At 43.1% G+C, this 26,384-nt stretch overlaps 3 protein-coding genes and 2 non-coding genes across 6 annotated transcripts in view; 2 read left to right on the top strand and 3 right to left on the bottom strand.

Moving 5' to 3' along the window:
- Positions 1 to 18,766: 18,766 nt before the first annotated feature.
- On the top strand, positions 18,767 to 19,828 carry Cmklr2 (chemerin chemokine-like receptor 2). Its single transcript, XM_021173342.2, has one exon. The coding sequence runs from the start codon at positions 18,767 to 18,769 to the stop codon at positions 19,826 to 19,828; it is 1,062 nt and encodes a 353-aa protein (XP_021029001.1).
- Positions 19,829 to 23,030: 3,202 nt separating this feature from the next.
- Eef1b2 (eukaryotic translation elongation factor 1 beta 2) lies at positions 23,031 to 25,782 on the bottom strand. The gene is made up of 6 exons (XM_021174873.3): positions 25,404 to 25,782; positions 24,827 to 24,949; positions 24,130 to 24,256; positions 23,797 to 23,863; positions 23,328 to 23,453; positions 23,031 to 23,229 (listed from the first exon to the last, which is right to left on the bottom strand). Exons 1-6 carry the CDS (start codon positions 25,481 to 25,483, stop codon positions 23,075 to 23,077), a joined length of 678 nt encoding a protein of 225 aa, XP_021030532.1. The 5' UTR covers positions 25,484 to 25,782; the 3' UTR covers positions 23,031 to 23,074.
- LOC115032433 (small nucleolar RNA SNORA41) lies at positions 23,560 to 23,691 on the bottom strand. The gene has a single exon (XR_003838111.1). It is a non-coding gene; the product is annotated as a small nucleolar RNA SNORA41 (small nucleolar RNA).
- Positions 23,941 to 24,018, bottom strand: LOC115032418 (small nucleolar RNA SNORD51). Its single transcript, XR_003838098.1, has one exon. It is a non-coding gene; the product is annotated as a small nucleolar RNA SNORD51 (small nucleolar RNA).
- Positions 25,783 to 25,953: 171 nt separating the features above from the next.
- Positions 25,954 to 26,384, top strand: part of Ndufs1 (NADH:ubiquinone oxidoreductase core subunit S1) — a 36,669-nt gene continuing 36,238 nt past the window's right edge. Inside the window, exon 1 of one of the 2 annotated variants that reach the window (XM_021174861.2) lies at positions 25,954 to 26,265. The gene's annotated coding sequence lies outside the window, so the exon portion shown is untranslated. The remainder of the gene's footprint in view (positions 26,266 to 26,384) is intronic. The other variant, XM_021174853.2, reaches the window with a different exon arrangement.

Genomic DNA, 26,384 nt, shown 5'->3' with positions numbered 1-26,384 from the left:
CAGTGGTGGTACATGCTTTTAATCCCAGCACTCGAGGGGCAGGGGCAAATGGATCTCTGGGAGTTGAAGACCAGCCTGTCTACAGAGTGAGTTCCAGGATAGCTGGAGCTACATGGAGAAACCCTGTCTTGAAACAACAACAAAATGTTTAGCACATAATGGAGTGGTTGAACAGATAAAATATACTTCTTAGGAGGAAAGCTAGCTTTGCCAGATACCAAACACCCTATTAATCCTTTAGGAGGAGGAACTGAATGTAGAGACAAACAGATTTGCTGAGAACTACACACCATGGTTCCCTTCTCAACCTGGTCTTGTTTTCTCTGATATGCCAAGATGCCAATGCTGTAAATGCCTTTTCTCAAACCCCAGCCAAAAGTCTTTTGATAGTTTAGGAGGTCTTGCTGAGCTTTCCCGGGTTAGGCACTGTGCTAGGCTCAGGGTGTATTAAGGGAAGCATAAATATAATCGTGATGGGGTTGGGAGGGGGTGGGATTTGTCAAACAGGCATTCAAGATGTGAGCACCAATCTCCCAGTGGAGAGTACAAAGCAGAGACTCTGGTGTAGCCTCAGAACTGGGTGGTCAGAAGGGTTTCTGTAGAAGGATCACGCAAAGACATCACTTTAGAAGAGTTAGTGGTTTTCTCCTCGATTTCAGCACCACCAGAAGGTTACAGAAAGAAAAGCATAGGGAAGCAGATTGTGTCACTAACTTACGGATGACACTCTGTTTATAGAAATTATTTATTCTTTCACCCAACTGTATTTCAGTATTTCTGTTTGATTGTCAGTGTATCCCATAAGAATATAACGAATGTATTTCAAACATTCATTATGCCTGTTTCCAGGTCTGGGGATTAAATTTGTGAGAATTAGGGAATTTCACTTGTGAAATGAATTTGCTGCCTCTATGCTATAATACAACCTTTTTATTGTTTATTTGTTTATTGTTTATTTGTTTATTGGCTCAGTGGTTAAGAGCACTGACTGCAGCCGGGCGTGGTGGCGCACGCCTTTAATCCCAGCACTCGGGAGGCAGAGGCAGGTGGATTTCTGAGTTCGAGGCCAGCCTGGTCTACAAAGTGAGTGCCAGGACAGCCAGGGCTACACAGAGAAACACTGTCTCGAAAAACCAAAAAAAAAAAAAAAAAAAAAAAAAAGAGCACTGACTGCTCTTCCGAAGGTCCTGAGTTCAAACAATTTGTTTATTGTTTATTGTTTGTCTAAACTAGCCTTAAACTCAGATTGAAGCCCAGGCTGGTCTTGAACTTGTGATCCTTCTGACTCAACCAACAATAAACTATAGTTACAGGCCTTCTTAACCAGTCTGGCTCCATAATGGCTTTCTTTATTTTTTTTAAGTATTTTTTTTAAAAGATTTATTTATATGAGTACACTACAGCTGTCAGACACACCAGAAGAAGACCTCGGATCCCATTACAGATGGTTGTGAGCCACCATGTGGTTGCTGGGATTTGAACTCAGGACCTTCGGAAGAGCAGTCAGTGCTCTTAACCACTGAGCCATCTCTCTGGCCTGGCTTTCATTTTATTAGCTGAAAAGAAACAGAATTCCTCTCTGATATAGTTCCTTATTGCCACCACTCAAGCACATACAAATGCCATACCTTCAGATCTTTATAGTCACTAACCAAGAATTTGAGGCAATTTTAGATCATGAAAAGACCACCTATAGATTTTGGGAGTAGTGAAATGGCACTTCCCATGCAGGCCTGGCAACTTGAGTGTGATCCCTGCAACCTATCTAAAGTTGCCCAGTTGTCTTATCACATCTATACTTGTTCAGAGGCACACATGCACACACACACACTTTAAATGTTTAAAAGAGGAATTTAAGACCATAGAGCTAAGCTCTTTGTTCTTTGATGGGAAGGACACCATGCCCTGGCCCAGTGGTTCTCATCCTGTGAGTCATGACCAACTTAGCCATCAGATAACACATATTTTCCATGGTCTTAAGAACTGAGACCATCTCCTCTCTCCATCTCCATGGTTGTGGGTCACTGTGTTAAAGGGTCAGACACTAGGAAGGATGAGAGCCACCACCCTAGCAGTATCTTTCATTTACAAATATGCCTTTCTTAGTCCTCTGCCTTTGTTTTGCAGAGCTGATGACGCAAGAGTGAGTTTCAAGAAACACTTTCAATTGCTTGGCTTTTGCTCCATAAAGGTGGTGTTCAGCCAAGAAAGGAAGTGCAGAGCTATAAAACTAGTACCTGGGAGGTGGAGAGTAAACAATCGGGGCCAGCCTTAGTTAAAGAATGGGTTCCAGCACTGTCTGGACAACAAAACAAAACACAACAAAAATAGTATTTTTAAAATTTTTTCTCATAAACTAATACATCCCAAAACAGGGAGGAAGAAAATAGCCATGTAGGTAGGATGTTTTCTTCTTTTGTTAGATTATATACAAGAATATTCATTTGCTTGACACTTTGATAGAAGCTTGCAATAAAAAAAAAAAGTGTTTTCTAACTATTATCAGTAAAATTTGCTCAGATGGACAGTAATTTCCTACAGAATGGCCAGGTTTTTTTTTTCCCATCACATTTTTTTCTCATACAATCAGTATATAATATATTCACCAAATTTAAGAGAGTTCCTGGACAGCATTTCTTTCTCTGAGACAATAATTCTTTAGTTCGCAAGCCAGGTGGTTTATAGCTCATCAGCAGGATATACAAAGAAACTCAGGTCTGCTGTACAGATATTCATCACAAGAAATGAACACATCTATTGAATGGTCTGACACAAAATAAACACAGAACATTATCTATCAGAATGTCCTAGTTTTATAAAAAAAAATAAAGAGCGGGCACAATGGAAGTCTGCTGAAATAGCAGGGATGCCATTATCTTGCTCCTTACAATGGTTTCTTTCAGCAGATATTCTCTTTTAGGAGAAACCCAAAGCCAAAATAATATCCTCAAATAAGCTCTCTGATCTAAGCCCTTGATCATTAAATTAGCTACAAATTTAAAAATTTGCTCCCCTTCTGTGGTCATATCTAAGTTGTAGGAATTATTATAAACCCTAATAAATAGATTAATTAGTAGGGTCGTTTATCCCATGAAATTTTTTAGTAACTTCGACGAGAGTAAAATACAAAACTATAGTAATTAATTACTTTGTGGCTCCAGGCCAAATAGTCATATATATTCTGACTTTGCGTACCTGGCTCAGTTCTGATAAAATGGCCGTAAGCGAATGGTTACCTTGTGTGCCTCCAGGTTACTGGACAGAAATAACCAGTGTTTCCAATAAGTCCCGTGGTTAGACAGTGATCAGAAAAGGTTTACTTACAGTATTACAGGTTTATCGTGAAGGCCAAAAGCAATGCACACACTGGTAAGCCAAGTTCAAAGATGCCGCCACAACTTGACTGTGGCCTTTGTCTGTGACCCGGAAGTACTAAGTTTTTCCTGACCGGATGGACGACTGAAGCACTAGTCACCAAGTAGTTCGGTCCTTAGGTTCAGCGCTCTGCTTGCTGTGCGAGGCATGGGATGTTCACCGTAGCGTGAGCCGCACTGCGCACGCGGAATACCCGGGATTCCAGGCTGGCCTGGTCTAGTCGTCTCCTTTCTCAAAACGAGACTGGTTTGAAAAGATGCGATGAAGAGGAGATGGGTTTGGATGTTGGGTGAGACCCTGGATTCCATTTCTCGCATTGAAAATAAAAGTTTGTATTGAGTTTGAAGGGCTTGGGGACAGAGACGTGCCGATCCATGCCGCGGTGGGGTGGGGCGTCCGTGAAGGCGGCAAAGCCCAAAGCCGCAAAGCGGCGCCATGGATGCTCTTAAGCATCAGTGGTTTGGGTTTGGTTTGGTCTTCCGACACAGTGTTTCTCTCGGTGTAGCCCTGGGTTTCCTGAGCTCGCTCTGTAGACAAGGCTGTTCTAGAACTCAGAGATCTGCCTGCCTCTGCCTCCTGAATGCTGGGATTAAAGGTGTACACGGAAACAGCACAGACTCAATAAATTTATGACTGTGGGAGGCGTGGGATGTTCACCGTAGCGTGAGCCACAACGTACTCAGAATTCGGGGAATTCTAGGGTAGCCTGGTTTAGCCGGCTCCATTCTCAAACCAAGACTGGCTTTAAAACAGGCGATGAAGTGAAGCGCTGAAACTAAGGACCGAGCTCCAGGTCCGATGCTAAAAAAACACTCAACCCACTGAGATATATCACCGATGGGGCTGGGGGTGGGGGAACCTGAGGGAGGGGGGGATGGGAGAGAGGGAGGGGGATAGAGGAGGGAGGGAGAGGGGAGAGAGGGGGAGAGAGATACGTGAATTACATTCGCAAGTGTGTGTTCCAAACCAAACTGTGGAGATCTAAGTGGGGATCCGCAGCTGTTTTGGGCACTGTCATGTTTATAACACATTCTCACAGATGTTACATTTTATGAAACGTGACTCATTTGGGTGGTACTGCATATCTTCAACTGGGAAGAAATCCCAGAGGATGAAATGGTTGCATAAGTCAGCTTCGCTCGCAACCTGAACTATTTGGACAAAATATTCTTGAGAGGCAAAAGGAAAAAAAGAAAAAGAAAGCAACCTGATAGTTCTATGCTTAAACAAAGCAGAAAGACCCATGGTTTCATATTCTTTTTTTTAAAAAACTTAGTGCTTTTTTATGTGTACAGCCCTGCGATTGGGTGCCGTGATGTCTCTGTGGAACTCACTTCTCTGCTTCCACCACTGTAGTTCTAGCAATCAAATGCGAGTTATGGGGCTTCTTGGTATCATTCTTTTACCCTCTGGGCCATCTTGCTGCCCCGATTTTAGATTTTTTTTTCCCTAAGGTTGAGATAAGGGTATGGGGGTATTTTTATTTGGCCAGATCTTGTTTGACTTGCAGATGTTTCCATGAATCTCTTCTTTAGTGCCTTGATCCTACCCATTGTTGTACTTGTTTAATTAAAAAAAAAAACTCGTTAGAGACATTTTTTCAGTTTATTTTTTTCATGTTTACTCTCAGTGCTTCAAGATGGAAGCTAAATAAATAAATAATAGCGCAAAACAAAAAAAACAATTACCAATGGTTTTTAGAAAATAAGAATTTACTCCCCCCCCCCCCCCGCAAGATGACCAAGTAGAATACAATTTTAGGAGGCAATGGCACCATCAGCATAGTTCACTAAAATGAAAAACCGAATACCAGTTGTGCACACTTGAAATTATAAAGACTATTTTACCATTATTGGGTAAAACTTTTCAGCTTCCAGAAACTTCCTCTCTTTAAAAAGACAGATCCAAAGCTGCATAATAACATTAAACTACAAAATTCAGTTCAGAAAAATAGGGAATTGTTATTCAAATTTTGGCATTAAGAATGTTTTAATCTGTTAAAAAAAATGCAATGAGTGTGTTGAGACAGGTGGGGGGGGGGGAGGGACTGACAACTGACGGGTTCAACGTGTTGAAAATACTCAAGTTATGCAAAGGCAAAAAAAAAAAAAAAAGGCAAGAGAAAGAATGTATTGTAAATCACACCCTTTCTGGGGCTGGATATGGCGTTCACGCCTATAATCGCAGCGCTAGGGAGAGTAAGCTGGAAAAAGTTTGAGCTCTACAGAGAGGTCCTGTCTACAAACAAACATACAGGACTCTTTCAGCGAGATAGACAGATGTGCAGTCCTTACATTATTTATAACATGAAGGAGGTCTTTTTGAAGATGGCTTGTTTATGGAAACATTTCCAAAACAGAATTATTGACTCCTTGCGATTCATCTTGTACTAAAGCAATATCCTGAGAACCCAATGTACTGTTCTCAAAGCTCGTCCATCCATCATTGTGCTTATCAGCTCGCTGGGAAAGAAAGCCGACGGGCAGCATCATAAAAGTTCCGAGGCGCAGAGCTAGAGAAACAGTGCAGTGGAGTGCTTGCCCAGCATGGTCGAACCCCTGGGTTGGAGCCTCAGCTATGAAGAAACTAGGTGCGTGGGGAAGCCTTGGGAGCCCAGATGCCTAGGGATTATGGCAAAGGCTGTTTTCAACATGCAGGACAGTTTTTGCTACGTCAGCTAGTTTACCGGCTCTGTTTCTTGTAAATTCTTTCTTTCTTTTTTGGGAGGTTGGTTTTTTTTGTTTGTTTGTTTTATTTGCTTTTTGAAACAGGGTTTCTCTGTGTAGTCCTGGCTGTCCTGGAACTCACTTGTAGACCAGGCTGGCCTCAAACTCAGAAATCCACCTGCTCTGCCTCCCGAGTGCTGGGATTAAAGGCGTGCGCCACCACCGCCTGGCTCTTTCATTTTTCTAATCTTCACGTTTCCTACTATGAATATAGAGGAAAAAAAAGTTCACAATTGATGTTTCTCATCACAGATCCTTGCCTTGAGGAAAGAGGTACTGAGAGCCCCTTTAATGCATGTCTTAGCGCCTTCTAGAATGTCCAGTTTAGTAGCACTGAGCTGTCTGAACTTTTGGAGACCTTGGCCAGCACAGTGCTATTTGGTTTGTTGGTTGATAGGCTCTTAACTGTTTCAGTTTTGAGCAGACTTCTTGTCCTGAAAACCCAAATTATCCTAGTTTTCTGACTTAAATAAATATTTTGTTGCTTATTGATTCATGTAGATAGGTGTGTGTGTGTGTGTGTACCTCTGTGTGTATATGTCTGTGTGTATGTGTGCGTGTGTCCCCTTATGCTACAGCTTACTTATGTAGGACAAAGGGCAACTTTTCGTTGTTAGTTCTCTCACCATGTGGATCCTGGGATTGAACACAGGGTGTCAGATGAGATGTGCTGATAAGTGCCTTAACTTACTGGGTCATCTCACAAACTCAGACAGATCAACCTGCCTCTGCCTCCTGCTTGCTGGGATTGAAGCACATCTCCACTGCCTGGCCCAAGACCTGTGTTCAAAAAAGGAATCTCAGTGGCTACCTTTCTTTTCATTACCATGGACTATTAATAGTGATATTGATTGATTTATTTATTATATATAAGTATACTGTAGTTGTCTTCAGATACTCCAGAAGAGGAAGTCAGATCTCATTATGGGTGGTTGTGAGCTACCATGTGGTTGCTGGGATTTAAACTCAGGACCTTCAGAAGAGCAGTCAGTGCTCTTAACTTCTGAGCCATCTCTCCAGCCCAATAGTGATATTTATTAAAGGTGTTTAATGATGTGTCTCTACACTACCGCAGGATGGTTGTGAACAATGAACAGGTTTCTTCAGCTTGTGTTTTATCTTATATGCTACTGTTTAGTAGGAGGAAAAAAAAAAAGCAAAAATATGTCCGGATATAATCTTGTATGAATGGGAGAAAGAGTCCAGATTGCCATCGTCAGCTCTCCTCTGAGCTGCTGACTGCTGGGTGGGAGGGACAGCACTGCTATTGCTCCCAACATGTGCTTCCCTTCCACAGGCTTGTCAAGCTCACTTCTTACCACCCTGCAGGATGAATGGCCCTGTTCCGTTAAGTTGACTTCTGTCTCAGTCTATTCTGCACATTCCCTTGTTATTGTTTCTCTTCCTTTAAGAGAACAGCCTTGTCTTGCTTTAAGACAGGAAGTGTCTTGATGTAAATTAAAATAAGAATATAGGGGCTGCCAATTCCATTTCCACCCGAAATCTGGCATTTCCCCTGGACTGCTATAGATATCACTGACAGCGGGTGGATGATAATCAAAACATGCCAAGCAATGTTGAAGTAAAAAGTGGGACTACTGTAGCATACACAGACACATTCTCATTGTGTGCCCCAGCTTCCTTCTTGGAAGCCTGTCTTGATCTGAAGATTTCAAATCACAGTTTAAGATTCCAGACCTAGACAAGCTAGTTCTGTTTAGCATTTTTCTTTCTTAAGTTTTGTTTTCCTTTTTTTTCTTCCCTCCTCCCCTGTCTTCTTTGAATTGGGATCAAACCCATCATCTTGCTCACCCAATTCATACACATAAAAAAAAATTAAATCTTTAAAGACATGGGCTGGTGAGATGGCTCAGCGGTTAAGAACACCAACTACTCTTCCAAAGGTCCTGAGTTCAAATCCCAGCAACCACATGGTGGCTCACAACTACCCATAATGAGATCTGACACCATCTTCTGGTGCATCTGAAGACAGCTACAGTGGACTAATGAATAATAAATAAATCTTTAAAACAATTATTTTTTAAAAAAAGACATTTCAAAAAGGAAGAGGACACTGTCCTGAGATCTATTTTTTTTTTTTACCATTCTTTGTGATGCTAAATACTGGCATTTTGAGGCTAGACATAGAAATCCCTAACTCAGGCTGCAGAAAAATAACACTTGTAAATTCTATACCAAGTCAATATTTTCAAACTATGAAACCAGAAAGAAGACTGAAAGTTTGAGACCCACGTGGACCTCAGAGCAAGTTCCAGGCTAGCCAGAGCTTGTCCCTTGGCCTTCCTCCTGCCCCCATGAGAAAAACGGAATGCAAAGAAAACCATGGAATAAGTAAAACCTTTTTAGAACAAGTAAATTCCCACTGTAGCCAGCTGTGGTGATGCACATCTTTATCTTTGATTCTAGCACTGGGGAGACAGACATAGGTGGCTTTCTGTAAGGTCAAGGCTAGCCTGGTGTACATAACACGGTCAAGGCCTGCCACAGCTCCATTGTGAGACCCTATCTCAGAAACAACAATAAAAAAAGCCCCCACACCTCTTCTATATTTATACTGCCTTGCTCTAAGCTTGTAAGGATCTGTCTTTGCAATTACTAAGCATGCTTTGAGTCAAGCACTAAATGAGCCACCTTTTGAGGGTTTCTTCACAGCAACTCTTATGAGTCTATTATTTTGTTTCTGTGTTTATCCATTTACACATGTTAAGGAATGGGGGATTGTTGCCCATGAAGGCCATAAGTGCTTTTAACTTCTCAGCCTTCTCTCTAGCTCCATCACAGCTACTTAATGCTTCAGGATACGAAGGGTAAGAAAGCAGACTTCAAAGAAGCAGGTGGCTTGCTCAACATGTCACAGTCAGGAAGCCATGAGGCTGGGGTTTGAAAGTGAGGAGGGGGGCCAGAGAGGTAGCTCAGCGATTGGAAGCACTGTCTGCTCTTCCAGAGGTTCCAAGTTCAAATCCCAGCAATCACATGGTGGCTCACAACCATTCGTAATGAGATCTGATGCCCTTGTCTGGGTGTCTGAAGACAGCTATAGTGTACTTACATATAATAAATAAATAAATCTTTAAAAACAAAAAAGTGAGGAGGCGGTCCAGAGCCTACTGTATTGCCTGGTGTTTAAAGGACACCTGTGTACTAGTTGTTTTAACACAAAGAAATTAAACCTGAGAAATTGCCCCTGACCCAATACTGAATAAAGTCACAAGACCGTACAAGTGAGGGGACTAATTTCTGGGTGGGGCAAAAAAGCAACTGGTCCATAAGTAGCTGGTGACATTCTTGAACTTGTGCCACCTTCTCTTTCCCAAACTGTCCTGGTGAGGTATGGGAGACAACCAGGAAGATCAGTTTGCACGTCCTTTTAGGATCAGACTCTGATCTCAGCAGGGAGAGAGCAGATATCATTCATTTCTATTTGATTTCCTTTGCTCCTTTGTTTGGTTGGGGTTTTTTGTTTGCTTGTTGTTGTTGTTTGTTTGGCTATTTATTTTAATGCAAAACGAAAAACATTTTCTTTCTTTCTCCTAAAGTCACTGCATCAAAAACTGAATAACACACTTAAATTCCTCAAATTAGCTCCACTTCTATCTAAGGTAGACTTTTCCCAGTGCCAGCTCAATAGGAATGGGATTGGGAAGGTTTTGCTCAGTTCGGTTACTGAACTCACATTGTTTAGGCGTGCCTTCCTCATCCTGATTCTAAGGCCTTCTAAGCCCTATTCCACCTTCAGATTTCAAGTGTGGTAAATCTCCCTACTTTCATTCAAATATTTTTTTTTTCCCTAACTCATTTCCCAAACTACTACCAGATGATTTTCGACAAAAACAAAGATTTGGTATGTCATTCCCCGCTGAAAACATTTTTACTTGCTCCCAACTGGCAGTGTAATCAAATCCAAACCCTTAGGCGGAACATTCAAAGACCTTCCTCAGAACACTCCCTCCCTTAGGTTCTGTCTTGTTTCCAGCCAGACCAAAACAAGCCCACTCCTTGGAATACACCAAAGAATATTTTCACTTATCTTATGTGCATGGCATTAGGCAATAAATGATAAGTATGAAGAAAGCCAGACACATCTCTATTAAAGGAAGGAATGTGTCGGGACTAGTTGGGAAGGTACAAACCAAGAGGAGCTATCAGTCAAATACCAACTTCCACCTCTCATTCCTTTTTTTGTTCTCTCTCTCTCTCTCTCTCTTCCCTCCCTTCTTCCCTCCCTCACTTTGTCAAGATTTAACAGTGTCCTAAGCCTGGAACTTGCTATATACCTGGGGAAAGCTTGACCTCATTGGAATGCCCACCCCTCCCATCCCCACCTCTGGAGCTTCAGGATTAAAATGTACACAACTTTCAGCTTCAGTGTAAGCCCCTGTTGCTGGAGGCCCTAGATTCTATCCTAAGCACTGGTAACAACACAAAGATGTCTCTTGTTTCCCTTGGGTAAATAAACAGGGTATTTCGTAAAACCTTGGTATGCCTTGACCCCTTCCAAGGGACTGTTCATGCAAAGGGCAGCAAGAATACTCTACTAGTGCCAAACATCTTGAGTACATTCTGGGGTGTGGTATATAGTTCACGTCTGCTAATTAGTGGAGAACACTAAGCAATGACATAAGTCACTCCCTACCCCCACCCTGTGCACACACACACACGTGTAGCCACAGGAGCACAATTGAGCACATACACACATGCTCACTTTCTCCAAATTATTTCTTCTATGAAAAAGAAATCCCATGAAAATAGTACTCTCTCTTGAGTGTGGTAGCTCACGCATGCAATGCCAGCACTGAGGCGGAGGAGGATCAGGAGTTCAGGAGTTTGAGGTCAGCCTAGATTTCAGGAAACTTGGTCTTATCTTTATGGCGACAAACGCTTGTTGACAATTGACTCCTGGGTCATAGATTTGTGGGTTTCATCCAAGTTTCTGTCGTGTTAATAGATTGTTTATTATTTCTCTTTCCGTTTCTTCCTATTATTCAGTCATAGGTAAGCCACATTCTTTCAAAGGCCCATGGTTTTAAATGCCTTTTTTGTTTTTCCCTTTCTTGCTTGCTTGCTTGCTTGCTTTCATATATGTGCATACACTGTCAGTGTCTTCAGACACACCAGCAGAGGGCATTGGATCCCATTACAGATTGTTGTGAGCCACCATGTGGTTGCTGAGAATTGAAATCAGGACCTCTGGAAGAGCAGTCAGTGCTCTTAACCATGGAGCCATCTTTTCAGCCTCCCCCCCCCCTTTTTTTTTAAGGCAGAGTCTAACTACGTCACCTTGGCTGGCCTAGAACTCCACATAGGATAATCTGGCCTTTGTCTAACTCACAGAGAACCACCTGCCTCCTCAGTGCTGGGGTGGGGGTGAGGGGTAGTGGGGGTGTTAAGCGTATGCATTTCCATGCCTGGCTGAAGACCCTTGGGTTTGTTTGTTTGTTTGTTTTTTGGTTTTTCGAGACAGGGTTTCTCTGTACAGCCCTGGCTGTCCTGGAACTCACTCTGTAGATCAGGCTGACCTCGAACTCAGAAATCCACCTGCCTCTGCCTCCCAAGTGCTGGAATTAAAGGCCTGCGCCACCACTGCCCGACGACCCTTGGTTTTAATAAGATAAACAGTCTGCTGTTGGGTTTCTTTTTCTCCAGTCAGCATGCACAAAAGTGAAGAGCATCGAATCTTCTCTGTCAAAGTAGGTTACGGTCCATGCTCCCTTGAAGGTCTGTTAAGAACACATCGCGTCCATGGTTTGCGAAAACCCGTGTTGTCCCTCACTGTTGCGAAACTCAAGCTCTTGAGCTGCACCACACAGTCTGCTAGAAGGAAGCATTGTTTTTGAGATAGCATACGGTCTCATGGTAGCTTAGACTGTCTTCAAACTCTACAAGTCTTGGTTTTCCTGAGTGCTGAGACAGTGGTAACTAAAACGGCTTCCCTCCCTCTGCGGCTACGTTTTGTCTACTGTCTGAACATATGTCCTCTCCCTGGAGTCTGCTGCGTTTTGTAGACGATTTTACTACACTTGCTGACAAAAGTCTTATAGTAAAATGTGTTTATTCAGAAAAAGAGTTTCCAGCTTTACCATCTACTCAATCCTGACTAGATCAGAAGCCAGTGTGCTTAATTCAGTAAATTCCTGTCTGTTCCAGAACTGAACAGACGCTTCAGTGTGTGAATAAATGCAGCCAAGGAATGTGATCGCTTGGACCCTCATGGCAACTGAATCCCTGAATATGCCCTTTCACATTCTCAGGCAACTAGACCGCGGCTGTCAAAGCCAGTTTCTCCAGCTTGGCAATGTCCCAAGCATTTTCCACACATTTCGAACAGATTCCGGTGGCCCTATCCCTGTCTACGCTGCAGCTTGCAGCTATTTTAGTGGCAAGTCAAATGTCTTATGATTATAAATATCTTTATTAGCTTTTATTACAGTCAGAATTATTTACTGACCTTCCAGTAGCACAAATGGTTTTTAGATTAAAAGAGTAGCTATTTCCTATTTTCAGTCAGGTCTGACAACTTCATTCTGGCATTATTATGCTCTTCCAAATTGGGGAAACCTACATCTCAGTTGGCAGTCACTGCAAGCTAAGACGTTGACCTGCCTGCTTAATAAATGATACCATTTCCTTTAAATGTGAGTGTGAAGACCAAACATCTGCTTGTTATGCATTTTCCTTTCCTGGTCCTGCCCATTGTAACTCCTTTTTACTGCCAAGTTCACCTGCGCAACTCATTCATACCTCCCCTCGCCTCTCAAAAGTATGCACATGCATCAATCCACGCATGTGCCTATGTGTATGTTTGTGTTTGTTTTTTTTTTTTAATTTATTTTATTTATGTGAGTACACTGTCTTCAGATACACCAGAAGAGGGCATCAGATCCCATTACAGATGGTTGTGAGCCACCATGTGGTTGCTGGGAATTGAACTCAGGACCTCTGGAAGAGCAGTCAGTGTGTACTGGTACACATGGTGTAAGTTTTTAGGTATGTGAGTTCAAGGTTAGCCCTGGTCTGCAAAGTGTATTCCAGGGGTTATAAAGAAAAAAAATTTCTGTCTCAACAAAACAAATAGATAAAAATGTTTGTGGGGCTAGGCTAGAGAGATGGCTCAGTATCTAAGGGCATTTGTAGCTCTTGTAGAAAACCTGGGTTCCCAGCATCCACAGGCTGGCTCACAGCCATCTGGACCTTCAGTTTCAGGAAATCTAACACCCTCTTTTGACCTCCAGGACATGAGGAACATGCATGGTTCATAACATGTACATACAGGGAAAATACCCACACACATACAATAAATACATCTTTCAAAATGTTTAAAACCATGTACACGCTGGGAATGGTAGCACATGCCTTTAATCCCAGCACTTAGGCAGCAGAGGCAGGAAGATCTTTGTGAGTTCATGTCAGCCTGGTCTATGCAGTGAGTTTCATGACATCCAGGGATACAGACTAAGACCTTGTCTCAAAATAAATAAGCATGAGGGACGAGAGAAATGGCTCAGCTGTTAAAAGTACTGGATGATTCTCTAAGAGGACCCAGATTCAATTTCCAGCACCCACATGGCAGCTCACAAGTGTCTTGTTCCAGGAGATCCATGGCACCAGGCATGTATATGGTACACATATTTATGCATGAAGGCAAAAATAGAATAAAGTTTTTTTAAAAAATAGAGGCATGAAACTGTTTAGGGGAACAGAGGACCAAATGGACAGGTGTACTGAGACTCCCTAGAGAAACAGAATAGAGAGAATTAATATATATTAAGGTGCTTTTGGGTTAGCTTACTCAGTGCAGTCAGAGTAGCCCAACAATGGCTTTCTCCTGCTGGATGGGCTGAGAAAGCAGCAATACTTGTTCAGACCAGGAGCCTGAGTACCTTGAAAGTCCCACTCTGGAGCCAAAGGCTGGGAGGACTCCTGGAGCCCTCTGGTCCTCATTCCATGTTGGAAGCTGGAGAATGCTGGTTCTAACAGCAGCAAAGGATGGCAGTGCTCCGCAGTAACAGGGCAGATGAACTTGCTCCGGAGAGCTGAGGCACTCAGGCAAAAGGGGCTTGACCTTCTTCCAATGTACCATCTCCTTTTATCTGGCTTGCCACTGGGACTTGCTATCCACTTTTAGGTGGCTCTTCTCACTGCATATAATCTATTATGAAACTGCCAGGCAGAGTGGCACATGCCTTTAATCTCAGCACTCCGAGAGCTTGATTCCAGGCTTGATACACAGTGAGTTCTAGGACAGCCAGAGATACATAATGAGACCCTGTCTGGTAAAAACAAAAACAAACCAGAAAGTGTGAGGGGAAGGAAAAGAAGAAAGCTCCTTAGAGTAGCCCCCAGCAGTAGCTGTTTGCTGATTCCAGATCCAGGCAGGTTGATAGCCATGATTCACCATCACAACCATCCTCAACTTGACACTCAATCGAATTACCTTACATCACACCTAACTTCCAAATGAAAACAGAGCCAAAGTCCTAATTCTGCCTAATGTTCTATGACCTACACACACAACTGAAAGTGCCAGCTGGCCTTCAGCCTGAGCCAGGGTCATTGTAATAAGTTCCTTGTTTCTACCAGTAGGCTCTTGCCATAGCAGAAACAGGGTTTTTTTCTGTAATACAAACCGGATATTTTTTGCTTAAAAATCCTTCCTCAATGGAACTGCAGATATGGCCCCCTTCCAGAGAACCTGGGTTGGAGTCCTAGCACCCCACATGGTGGCTCACAGCCGTATGTAACTCCAGACCCAGGGGATCCAATGCCTCCCTTTGGCCTCTGCAGGCATGTACAATGTACACATGCAGGCAAAATATCTATCTATCTATCTATCTATCTATCTATCTATCTATCTATCTATCTGTCTGTCTATCTATCTCAATCTATCTATATATGTATGTATTTTTTAAAGTAAAAATGAATTCTTCAACTGCCTACATAATCTAATGTCAGGCTCACAATCTCATTGAACTTCGTTCTTTCTTTTCTCTTTTAAAAAGTATTTATATTTTTATTTGTTTATTTATTGTGAAGTAGGGTACAACATGGCATGCATATAGAGGTCAGAGGTCAACTTTCAGAAATTGGTTCTCTTCTCTCCTTCTTCTACTAGGTCCTGGAATCAAGCTCAGGTTTTTCTTCAGGCATGGCATCAGTCACCTTTACCCATGGATCTAAATTTTTAAAATAATTTTTAAAAAAGATTTATTCATTCACTTAATGTATATGAATACTCTGTTGCTGTCTTCAAACACACCAGAAGAGGGCATAAGATCCCATCACAGATTATTTTGAGCCACCATGTGGTTGCTGGAAATTGAACTCAGGACCTGTGGAAGAGCAGTCAGTGCTCTTAATCACTGAGCCATTTCTCCAGTCCCTTAAAATAATTTTTTAAAATATATTTTTATGTGTATTGTTGTTTTGCCTACACGTGTTATCTGAGCACCACATGCATGCAGTGCCTGCAGAGGCCAGAAGAGAGCAGCAGATACCATGAGGCTGAAATCACACAAGGTTGTGAGTCATGATGTGGGTACTAGAATGGAATTGGGATCCTTTAGAACAGCCAGTGCTCTTAACCACTGAGCAATCTCTTCATCCTTCCACTGATGTACCTTGCTAGCTGTCTTTCCTCTATTAGTATTGCCTAGCTTTTTAAATCATAGTCTTAAAAATTTTTTAATTATATCTATCTATCTATCTATCTATCTATCTATCTATCTATCTACCTACCTACCTACATGAGAGTATGTGGATTTAAGGACAACTTTTGGAAGACAATTCTTTCCTTCCACCATGTGGGTCCTGGAAGTCAATCTCGGGTTCTTAGGCGTGGCAGCAAGTGCATTAATGAGCAAGAGCCATCTTGCCAGCCCACCTTTAACTTGTCCTTGATGCGCTGAGAGTCTCACTGTTTCTGGATGCAGTGGGTTTGTGTTTGCTGTCATCACTTTGAACTGATTCTTCTTCCAGTTCATTTTCCAACAGTCCCTCCCTGTCTCAATTATTGAAATCTAAGCATGCCTTTAATCCCAACTCTTGGGAGGCAGAGGCAGGTGGATCTCTGTGAGTTTCAGGACAGCCTGGTCTACAAAGAGAGTTCCAGTACAGCCAGGGCTGTTAGATAGAAAAACCCTGTCTTGAAAAACAAAAATAAACAAAACAAACAAAAAGAAAAATTATAGTCCTCTCCAGTCCCCTTCTTTTGTCCTCCTCTCCTCCTTTTCAACAGTCCTTACCATTGTTTAGCACAATATATAATTTTTTAAAGTTAATTTTTACTAAACAAACAAACAAACAGACAAAAGTAAAAGACAATACCAACCCTGGAAAGGTTCATCAAGGTGGCTCAACAGGTAAAGGGATCAACTGCCAAGCCTGGTGAACTGAATTTGATCCCTGGGACCCACATGGTGGAAGGAGAGATCTACTCCTCTTGAAAGTTGTCATGTGAACTCCATTTGCATGCCATGGCATGCGGATAAACACACTAATAAAATGCAATTTACAGCTACTGAATTTTTTTTAAATACATCTCTGTCTGCTAGAATCTAACATTTGAGTGTGTATGTGTGTGTGTGTGAGAGAGAGAGAGAGAGAGAAAGAGAGACAGACAGAGAGACAGACACAGAGAGACACAGAGAGACACAGAGAGAGAGAGAGAGAGAGAGAGAGACTCAGTAATGAATGGTTGCTGACATGTGAGGTGAAGAAGGAGGAGCTCCAGGGTGAAGGCAGCCTGGCAAACACGAATACAGCTTAGGAAGGAAAGAAAAGGAAAGAGACAGGAAAGGACTGGAGAGGAAGATAGGAAGGGCACTTGCCTAACACTCACAAGGCCCCAGGTTCCATCCCTGAACTACATAAGCCAGGCATGATGGGGCATCCCTGTAATCCTACCACACAGGAGGCTGAGACAAGAGGATCGCTGCTTTTGGGGTCAGCCTGGGCTACATAGTGAGTTCAAGACTAGCCTAAGATATCCAAACATAAAAACAAACAAACAGCCCCACAAAAACCTGAGATTGAACACAACACAGGAAATTTGATCCAGTGTAAAACTGGTTAATTTTTGTCATGTATATATGTTCTTTTGAGACAGGGTTCTCTATGTAGTCCTAGCTGTCCTGGAACTGATTCTGCAGACCAAGCTAGCCTTGAACTCACAGAGATCCACTTGCCTCTGCCTCCTGAGTGCTGGGGATAAAGGTGTGTGCCACTACTGCCTACTTACTTTTTGTCATAATGACAAAAAAGAATTCAAGTTAATTCAAAGCAAAGAAGTTTCAGTCAGTGAAATAAAAAATTAATTGCATTATATAAGAAATTGATGGGAAAATGTTATGGTTATACTGACATTTACTCCAAAAGATATCTTTTATTGAGATGTGATGGTTTATCTCTATTGCCTACCATTTGGAAGGCTGAGGCAGAGGGATTGCTGTGAGGTATAAGCCAGCCTAGACTGTACAGTGAGATACAAACCATCTACAAGCCCTACAGAGCGATAGCCTGTCCCAGGAAGTAGAATCAAGACAAAACCAGAAACTCAAAGTCAAAATGCAACCAAAGTAAAGGTATCTTCTAACTGAAAAGCCATTCATCTATATTGCTATAGCTCTGACTGCCGCATTAGCATTCCCATCATGCTTAGGGCTGGGGCCCTTAGCTTGCTGTTAGAGTATGAATATGTTTGTCATATTCAAGGCCCCGAATTTAATTCCTAACAGCACCTAAAAAAAATACATTCTGGGCCTAAGGTAGTTGGTCCAAATCTTCAGTGCTTACTAGTGTCTTAAAAAAAAAAAAAAAAGAGGGCTGGTGAGATGGCTCAGTGGGTAAGAGCACCCGACTGCTCTTCCGAAGATCCAGAGTTCAAATCCCAGCAACCACATGGTGGCTCACAACCATCCGTAAGGAGATCTGGCACCCTCTTCTGGAGTGTCTAAAGACAGCTACAGTGTGCTTATGTATAATAAATAAATAAATCTTTAAAAAAAAAAAAAAAAAAAAAAAAAAGAAGGATCAGCCAGGCGTGGTGGCGCACGCCTTTAATCCCAGCACTCGGGAGGCAGAGGCAGGCGGATTTCTGAGTTCGAGGTCAGCCTGGTCTACAGAGTGAGTTCCAGGACAGCCAGGGCTATACAGAGAAACCCTGTCTCGAACCCCCACCCCCCAAAAAAGGATTCAGAATGTAGTTGTTCTCAAGCTAGAGCTTAAGAAGTCAGGGCTATGATCACAGTCTGGAACTTACCATTGTGAAATTATCTGTTTTCTTTTGCATCTGATGTAAATAAATGCATACCAGGAGCCTAATAAATGCTTGCTGGATGTCAAGATTCTTTTAATGCACCATAATGGACTGTAAGTGTTAAGGACAGAGGACTTGACCTGTAGAGTAGATCATTTTTCACTTAATTACTTAATCACAAATGAACTCTCAAAAGCTTTGAGTGAGTGAGTATAGTCGGTGAACTAGGACTTGGACATCTGTAGTATAAACGCAAGCCCTTCTAAAATAGTCATAAAATGGAGTATCTTTGGATTTATGCTCTTTATATTCCCCAAACCTAATTCTTAAGCTTTTCTTTTTCCTTTAAACTTTGCTTTTACAGATTTCCTTACTCTTCACCCACAAGATCATCATGGAAGTCTCAAAGGAAATGTTATTTGAGGAGTTGGACAACTATTCCTACGCCTTAGATTATTACTCCCAGGAGTCTGACCCGGAGGAGGAGGCGTACCTGGGACTCGTTCACTGGATCTCCCTGTTCTTATATGCCCTGGCATTTGTTCTGGGCATCCCAGGAAATGCCGTCGTCATTTGGCTCATGGGATTCAAGTGGAAGAAGACAGTCACCACTCTTTGGTTCCTCAATCTGGCCATTGCAGACTTCATTTTTGTTCTCTTCCTGCCCCTGTACATTTCCTATGTGGCCTTGAGTTTCCACTGGCCCTTTGGCCTGTGGCTCTGCAAGGTTAATTCCTTCATTGCCCAACTGAACATGTTTTCCAGTGTTTTCTTCTTGACAGTGATTAGCCTGGACCGCTACGTCCACTTGCTCCATCCTGGCTTGTCTCATCGGCACCGGACTCTAAAGAGCTCACTGGCTGTTGTTATACTTGTCTGGCTGTTGGCTTCTCTGCTTGGAGGTCCTACCTTGTACTTCCGGGACACCATGGAGGTCAACAACCACATCATTTGTTATAATAATTTCCAGGAGCATGAACTCACCTTGATGAGACACCATGTTCTGACCTGGGTGAAGTTCCTCTTTGGCTACCTCTTCCCTTTACTAACCATGAGCTCCTGCTACTTGTGCCTCATCTTCAAGATGAAAAAGCGAAACATCCTGATATCTAGAAAGCATCTCTGGATGATCCTGTCTGTGGTCATTGCCTTCATGGTTTGCTGGACCCCTTATCACCTGTTTAGCATCTGGGAGCTCAGCATTCATCACAACAGCTCTTTCCAGAATGTGCTGCAGGGTGGAATCCCTCTCTCTACTGGCTTAGCCTTCCTCAATAGCTGCTTGAACCCCATCCTTTACGTCCTAATAAGCAAGAAGTTCCAAGCTCGATTCAGGGCCTCTGTTGCCGAGGTACTAAAGCGTTCGCTGTGGGAAGCCAGCTGCTCTGGTACAGTCAGTGAACAGCTCAGGAGTGCCGAAACCAAGAGCCTGTCTCTCCTAGAGACTGCCCAGTGAGTACTGTGTTCCCAGAAAATCAGTGCAAAGTTTTCATGTGAGCCTCATAACAAATCCTTTCAGATTAGGTTTCATTCTGATCTACACTGATCATGTTTTTGTTCAGTTATATTTTTGCTTGGCTGTAAAAGGGAGGATTTCTTCCTCGCAATTTAAATCATGTATCTTTCTGGCTGCCCCCTGGTGGCGGTTCTGATACTGACAGCCTAAAAGTTTCTTCCACTATTTTAGCCTGCGTCTGTTAATGTATACCACAACGTATGTATCAAATTAAGTCATTTTTATAGTGTATATCACATTATATTAATTATCTCTATCGAAAAAGTATCAGGCTGGGTTCTTTTGTTTGCTTTTGGGTCATTTTGTGTATGCATGCATGTTCATGTGTTTGGAGGTGTAAGCTGTAACTAAATCATGTGTTTCTCATGGAGACACCCACCTTTTATTTGTTTGTTTATTTGAGACTGGGGTCTTTCACTTACCTAGAGCTCACCAGTGAGGCTAAAATAGCTAGCCAGCGAGCACCAGAGCCTAGCCTAGCCTGGCTCCACCTCAACACTGATACTGCCAGTGCAGGGCACCATGACAGGCTGTTCCTACTGTGTGTTCCAGGAGCTGAGCTCAGGTCTTCCTTGAATGCACTTTGGCTAAGCTGGGCCAGCTCCCCAGCTCCTTCACCATCACCTTTCAGTTACAAAAAAAAAAAAAAAAAAAAAAAAAAAACCCAAAAGGGGCTGGAGAGATGGCTAAGCGGTTAAGAGCAGTTAAGAGCACCAATTGCTCTTCTGAAGGTGGTGAGTTAGGATCCCCGCAACCACATGGTGGCTCACAACCATCCATTATGAGATCTGATGACCTCTTCTGGGGTGTCTGAAGACAGCTACAGTGTACTTACATATAATAAATAAATAAATCTTAAAAAACAAACAAGCAAACAAAAAAAACCCCAAAAACCTTTTATTTGGGGTAAGGTCTCACTATGTAGCCTAGGCTGCCTCCATAAACAAATTGAATTTACACGTATTTTAACAGCATAAATACATATCCATTCAAACTTTTAATGATTTATAAAGTATTAGTTGGTTATGGATTTAAAGCTTCCATTCCTGTTAACTGTTTATTTAATAAGTTACTTAAAATGTCAATTTACTGTTAGTATATATCATTTCTGAGTTTCTGGAATATAAACAAGATGGGGTGACTTGATCCTGCTTCCTATGCTTGAAACTTCAAGTAGATAATGATTCAAATGACCCTAGCTTGGAATCCTTGGACTAGCTACTCATTAGATCTTATTGTCCTTCCTCTCATAATTGTTCCATGGCCATGGTCACCAGACTTCCAAACTGCAGGCAGCACGAGGTCTGCCACTGAGTCACATCCACAATCCTCTGACAGGTTATGAATGTCACACAGCATTGCTTCCACTATATTGAACTGGCCAAAGCAAAACTAGGCTGGTTCAGAACCAAAGGGAGGGGCCGGACCTCTTGCCCCTTTATGAAACATGTCTACCATTTTGTGTTCGTTTTTAGTCCTCTAGAACATCATGGTTATGGAAAATTCTGGCTAAATACAAGTCTGTAGATGACTATAAACGTATTACCAGATGGTACAGATGCTAGAGAGCATGAATTGCCAGCATAGTTGTATCTCCTGTTCTTTTGTTTACAGGAACACCAGTAAAGATGAAAATGTACCTTTATGTCAGTGTTCTCCAGAATCCCCACACTATGGAGCCTTAGAACACCAAGTGCTGCCCTCTGCCGGCTCTCATGGTCCTGACAGGGCCCTTTCTCTGCTCTCAAGATCCTGACAAGTTCTTCAGCAGGCTCTCACGGTTTTGCCGTAGCCCTCATGCTCCTGACATGAAGTGCTGCCCTCTGCTGGCCTTCATGATCCTAACTTACTTAGAAAAAAATGTCCACTGTTTTTAGCCTGGGTCTGATGTATATACATTCTCTTTAGTACATGCTTTATTGAATCTATGTATTAGATTATAATACATATTTACAATGTGAAGCTTCCCTCACTGAAGGTAGTCAACGTGACTGACTGAGAGCAAGAGTACTGTCTGAAGTAACTGGGTTATTTAATCTTCTAGATTACTATCTATAAAATTGAGAAAGCTTCTTTGTATACAGGACTGTCCTGGACTCTGTGTAGTCCAGGTTGGCCTGGAACTAAGAGGTCTGCATGCTTCTGTCTCCTGAGCGCTGAAATTAAAAGTATACACCACCACCACCTCTCTCACACACACACACAAAGCTTTAAAAACGCCCAACAGTAAAAATTATGGTAAATGTTTAGATATATGTATCAAAAATTTAGCACAAAGCTGAAACTGCTGTGATGCATTTAAAAAAAAAATATTTATTATTATATCTAAGTACACTGTAGCTCTCTTCAGAAGCACCAGAAAAGGGTGTCAGATCCCATTACAGATGGTTGTGAGCCACCATGTGGTTGCTGGGATTTGAACTCACAACCTTCAGAAGAGTAGTTGGTGTTCTTAACCATCTCTCCAGCCCTGTGATACATTTCATAATGTACTTCTAGAGCAGCATAACCTCCCACAAGTGTTTCCAAGGAATAGCTTTGTGCATACTGCCTACCCCAGCACTTTCCTCCATCTCTAGGTTGAGTTCTGAAAACCCACACTGACCTTATGAGCCTACAATGTTCCTTTCAGGACATAGAGCTAACAACTTCAGATTATACTTCCAAAAACACTTATGTCCAGGTGTTGTGCTCGTTGTCAGAGCACCTTCTAGAGTTTTGATCTACTTGCTCTCTGGAGTGAACCAAACAGTTAAGCACCCTCAGTGGCTATCAGAGTCGTCTCAGCAGCCCAAGATTCAGTTTTTGAAAAAGACATCAAAGGCATATAGTGATAGTTTATCAATCAGTATCATGTACTGCTAACAGCAAAAGAATTATTTCACTAATTACAAGAGTATACTATAATTGCTAAATCTTTAAAAACACATCAGTTCTTTATCTTCCTTTTAATTATATCTATGGTACAACACAGTGTTGGCTAAAAGACAACCTCAGGTTGGTCTGGTCATCAAGCTGCGTGGTTTAAAAATGCTGAGCTATTTCTCTTTCCAGTTCAAGTTTTCACCACTAACGATTTACATTGAGTCCTTTCCTTCAAAACGAAGACATACCATTTCACAGTAAAATGAAGAGCCAAGGGTTATCTTTCAAGCTTTTATTTAAGTGCACTGACTTGAGAATGATTTAAATCTTGTTAAAAGCAGCCACATCCATGGACTGTACATAGTCCTCAAAAGCAGTAATTTGCTCTTCCAGCATATCCGTTCCAACCTTATCATCTTCAACTACACACTGTATTTGAAGCTTTTTAATTCCATATCCCACTGGAACCAATTTAGCTAAAAAAAGAACATCAAGGGGTAAATGTTAGGAAATTCTTACTTACGAGAAAACATTGAAAATGCACAAATCCCTAAAACACAAGCATCACACTTACAGGAGCCCCACACCAGGCCATCTGCTTGAATGCTTCGGACACACTCCTCTAGTTTTGTCATGTCTGTCTCATCATCCCAAGGCTTCACGTCTAGTAGGATGGAAGACTTCGCAACAACTGCAGGCTCTAAAGAAGATTAAGAAGTGTACCCAAACACTCAACCCTTTCACCATAAGTCAAATCTCAATGTCTTAAAACAGATCATCTTTTTGTCAAACGCACACAATTTGCCTTGTGTCTGTCACACATACTCCTCCTCCTGTGTGGCTAAGAAAGAGGCATTAAATTGTGTAACAGTTTCTTTCCCACAGAGGAATGCTACAACTGCTACCATAAAGACAGCTGTAGACCAGTAGCTGTGGAAGTTTTAAAATATTGACCCATTTAATTTAACTGGGGAAAATCCACTTTAGGGCAAGCACTGGACAAGTTCCTGACATCAACACTACTAACAATAAAGATTACCCACTTTTAGCTTTCTTGGACTCATACTGTGCAAGGCGTTCTTCTCGTAGCTTCTTTGCTTCCTCGCTTTCCTGTACAGAGAAAAGATGTTTCACAAAGTAGGTTATCTTCTGCTTAAATGTAGTGACAAGGTCATCACAAAACCCACCAGATTCATCAGAAAAAGCAAATCCATCAGGAGCTCAGCCGAAAGATGGTGATTTGATTTTATTCATCATGTACCCAGTGATAAATTTTAAAAGGCAGACAATAAAGCCACGCCAGGATCCATCCAGGCAGTGGCTATAGCGTCTGTCCTCAGGCTTATCAACATGCTTGGATAAAGATGAAGTCATACCTCCTCATCATCAGATCCAAAGAGATCAATGTCATCATCATCCTTAGCATCTGCAGCTCCACTTCCTGTGGTGTCTTCTACACTGGTAGGGCCATACTTGCCCAAAGATTTCTTCACTCCCGGCAGGCTTGAAAACAAACATTCTGCCACATTAGGTCAGTGTCAAAGCCCTTTCTAGGCAAAACACACAATCTTCCTTTCCCAGGAACTCCCACTCTCTTCTGGTTATTTAACCTTTAGCACAAATCCCAGGTAAATAACTTTACTCTTCACCCATGGGAGACATCGTATGTATTCAGTACTCACTACGGTTTACTCTTTCAGAATGAACATCTGTTTGAGATTTCATTAAGTATGCTCACTTCCATTCTTAGTGAACTGGAATCCACTTCCCCAAACTTCCACCCTTGCTGGTAGTTTCAGAAGAATGGCCAGGGACCGAATGAGCGAGCTACCCTCACACCCCAGCGGTGGCCCCCCCAGGTCCGAAGCACATTATCAGAGAGGTGTGGGGGAAAGGTGAACTGCAGTTGTCCATGTTCTACCTGTTCTGTGAGAAAATGGAGGACTTCAGTCGCTTGGCCTTGCAAGGTCACAAAGAAATTCAGCTCACACTAGGTCAGCAATGCTAAAGCCAACTTTAACCCGATCCCTACTTTGCCATGTGAAAATCCAGGTAGCACAAAGATACCTTTACCTGGCCTTTTCTTTTTCATACGACTTGATGTGATTATACCAACGTAGGGCATGACACAGGTCAGCAGGTGGTGGACCAGAAACTGCTTCAAATACTGCCACGTCTGCTTGTGATGGCACGTACCTGCCGGTGACACAAAAACAAGTGCACAGACCTTTAAAAGAAAAGACACAAACACTAGCTGATAAATGACATAGCCCATATCTGTCAAGCTAACTAGTGAGAACAATTACAGGGCTAACCTAAGTTGCTTCCCATAGGAAGGACACAGAATATGTTTGAATCTGTGCAAGCCCAAGAACTATCTGCCACCCAGAACTCATCCCACCAGACTTGCCACAGGTTTCAACTAACTCGTCCAAAGACGCGGAAGAACCAGCTGGACGCGGGCACACGGAGAAAGCATCATCTCAATTATGGCGCTGGCAGCCCCTCCCAGGAGGTCTCGCTCTATTGGCATCCCGGCCCCGGGAGCACAGACTCGGCTCGCCCAGCATCCGGAGATCCGCTTCCCTCCCGCCGAGCCCGCGCGCGCGCCACGTGGCCCCGGCCCCCCAGCCTCTCGGCTCTTGCTCACCCCTCAATGTAGCTCTTGTCCGCCAGGTAATCGTTGAGCACCTGGAGGCCGGCAGGGGTTTTCAGGTCTCCGAATCCCATGGCGAAGGCTGGAACGGGGAGCTGAACAAAAGCGGAGGACTAGAGCGCCGGGAGCCCACGGCCAGTGCTGAGGGAAAAAAGGGCCCAGAGCGGCCGGAAAACTCCTTATATAGAGACGGAGGCGTTTCCCTCCGCCGCCCGGGCTAGAGGTTAAAGGTCAACGTCCGTTCCTGGTCTCGGTCCTCCGCGTACCACTGCGACTTGGTAACTAAAGGGCCTATAGGTCGTCCGCCGGCCTTCCCTTGTCTTTGGAAGAAAATTAATAAAGGAGGCATTTTAAAATGCCTTCGCTCCAAGGACTCCGAAACGAAGGGAAACGCCCCTTGAGGAGCCGGAGTTGAACGAAAGCGCTCGGCCGCAAGGCCTCGGCTACTTCCGGCGGAACTGCAGGTCCAAGTCGTCTTCTCCGCTTCCTCCCGGGCTCGCTCTCGGAAATTGCCGAACAGGTCCGAAGACGGGAAAAACAGTCGAATCTGTGTTTCTAGTCCCTCCTGGCTTTCCGTCCGCCAGGTCGGGCTGACAGAGGTTGCCGTGGCCGCCATATTGACTTAGCGGCCCGGGTTTTGAGGGGTCAGGGAGACCCGTACAGGTCCGCGGAACTACTCGGTGGGCTCCGGAGGAAAGGTGAGGACGCGTTGAAGTGGGCAAGTTGAAGCGCTTCGAGTGGTGTTTTCTTTCTTGGCAGGTCTGCATCCCATAGGTCAGACAAGCCGTTCTCCTCTTGCCCTTGACTGGGTACCAGCTCCTGCCCCGCCACCTCTGGAACCCGGGCGAGCCGGCAGGTGAGGGTTACCAGCCTTGGTTTCTGGTCTGATGGAGCCTAAGCCGATCAGGAGACCTTTGGGAGTCCGGGCTTGCGAGCTACTCTCTCTTTGCAGGGGAAGACAGGAGATGGCCCTGT

Source organism: Mus caroli, unplaced genomic scaffold, assembly GCF_978045245.1.
Source record: "Mus caroli unplaced genomic scaffold, Mus_caroli_1 scaffold_1, whole genome shotgun sequence".
In the NCBI taxonomy this organism is placed as follows: Eukaryota; Metazoa; Chordata; class Mammalia; order Rodentia; family Muridae; genus Mus; species Mus caroli.
Note: the sequence above shows the minus strand (reverse complement) of the source record. Positions and strands in the feature narration are given on the sequence as shown.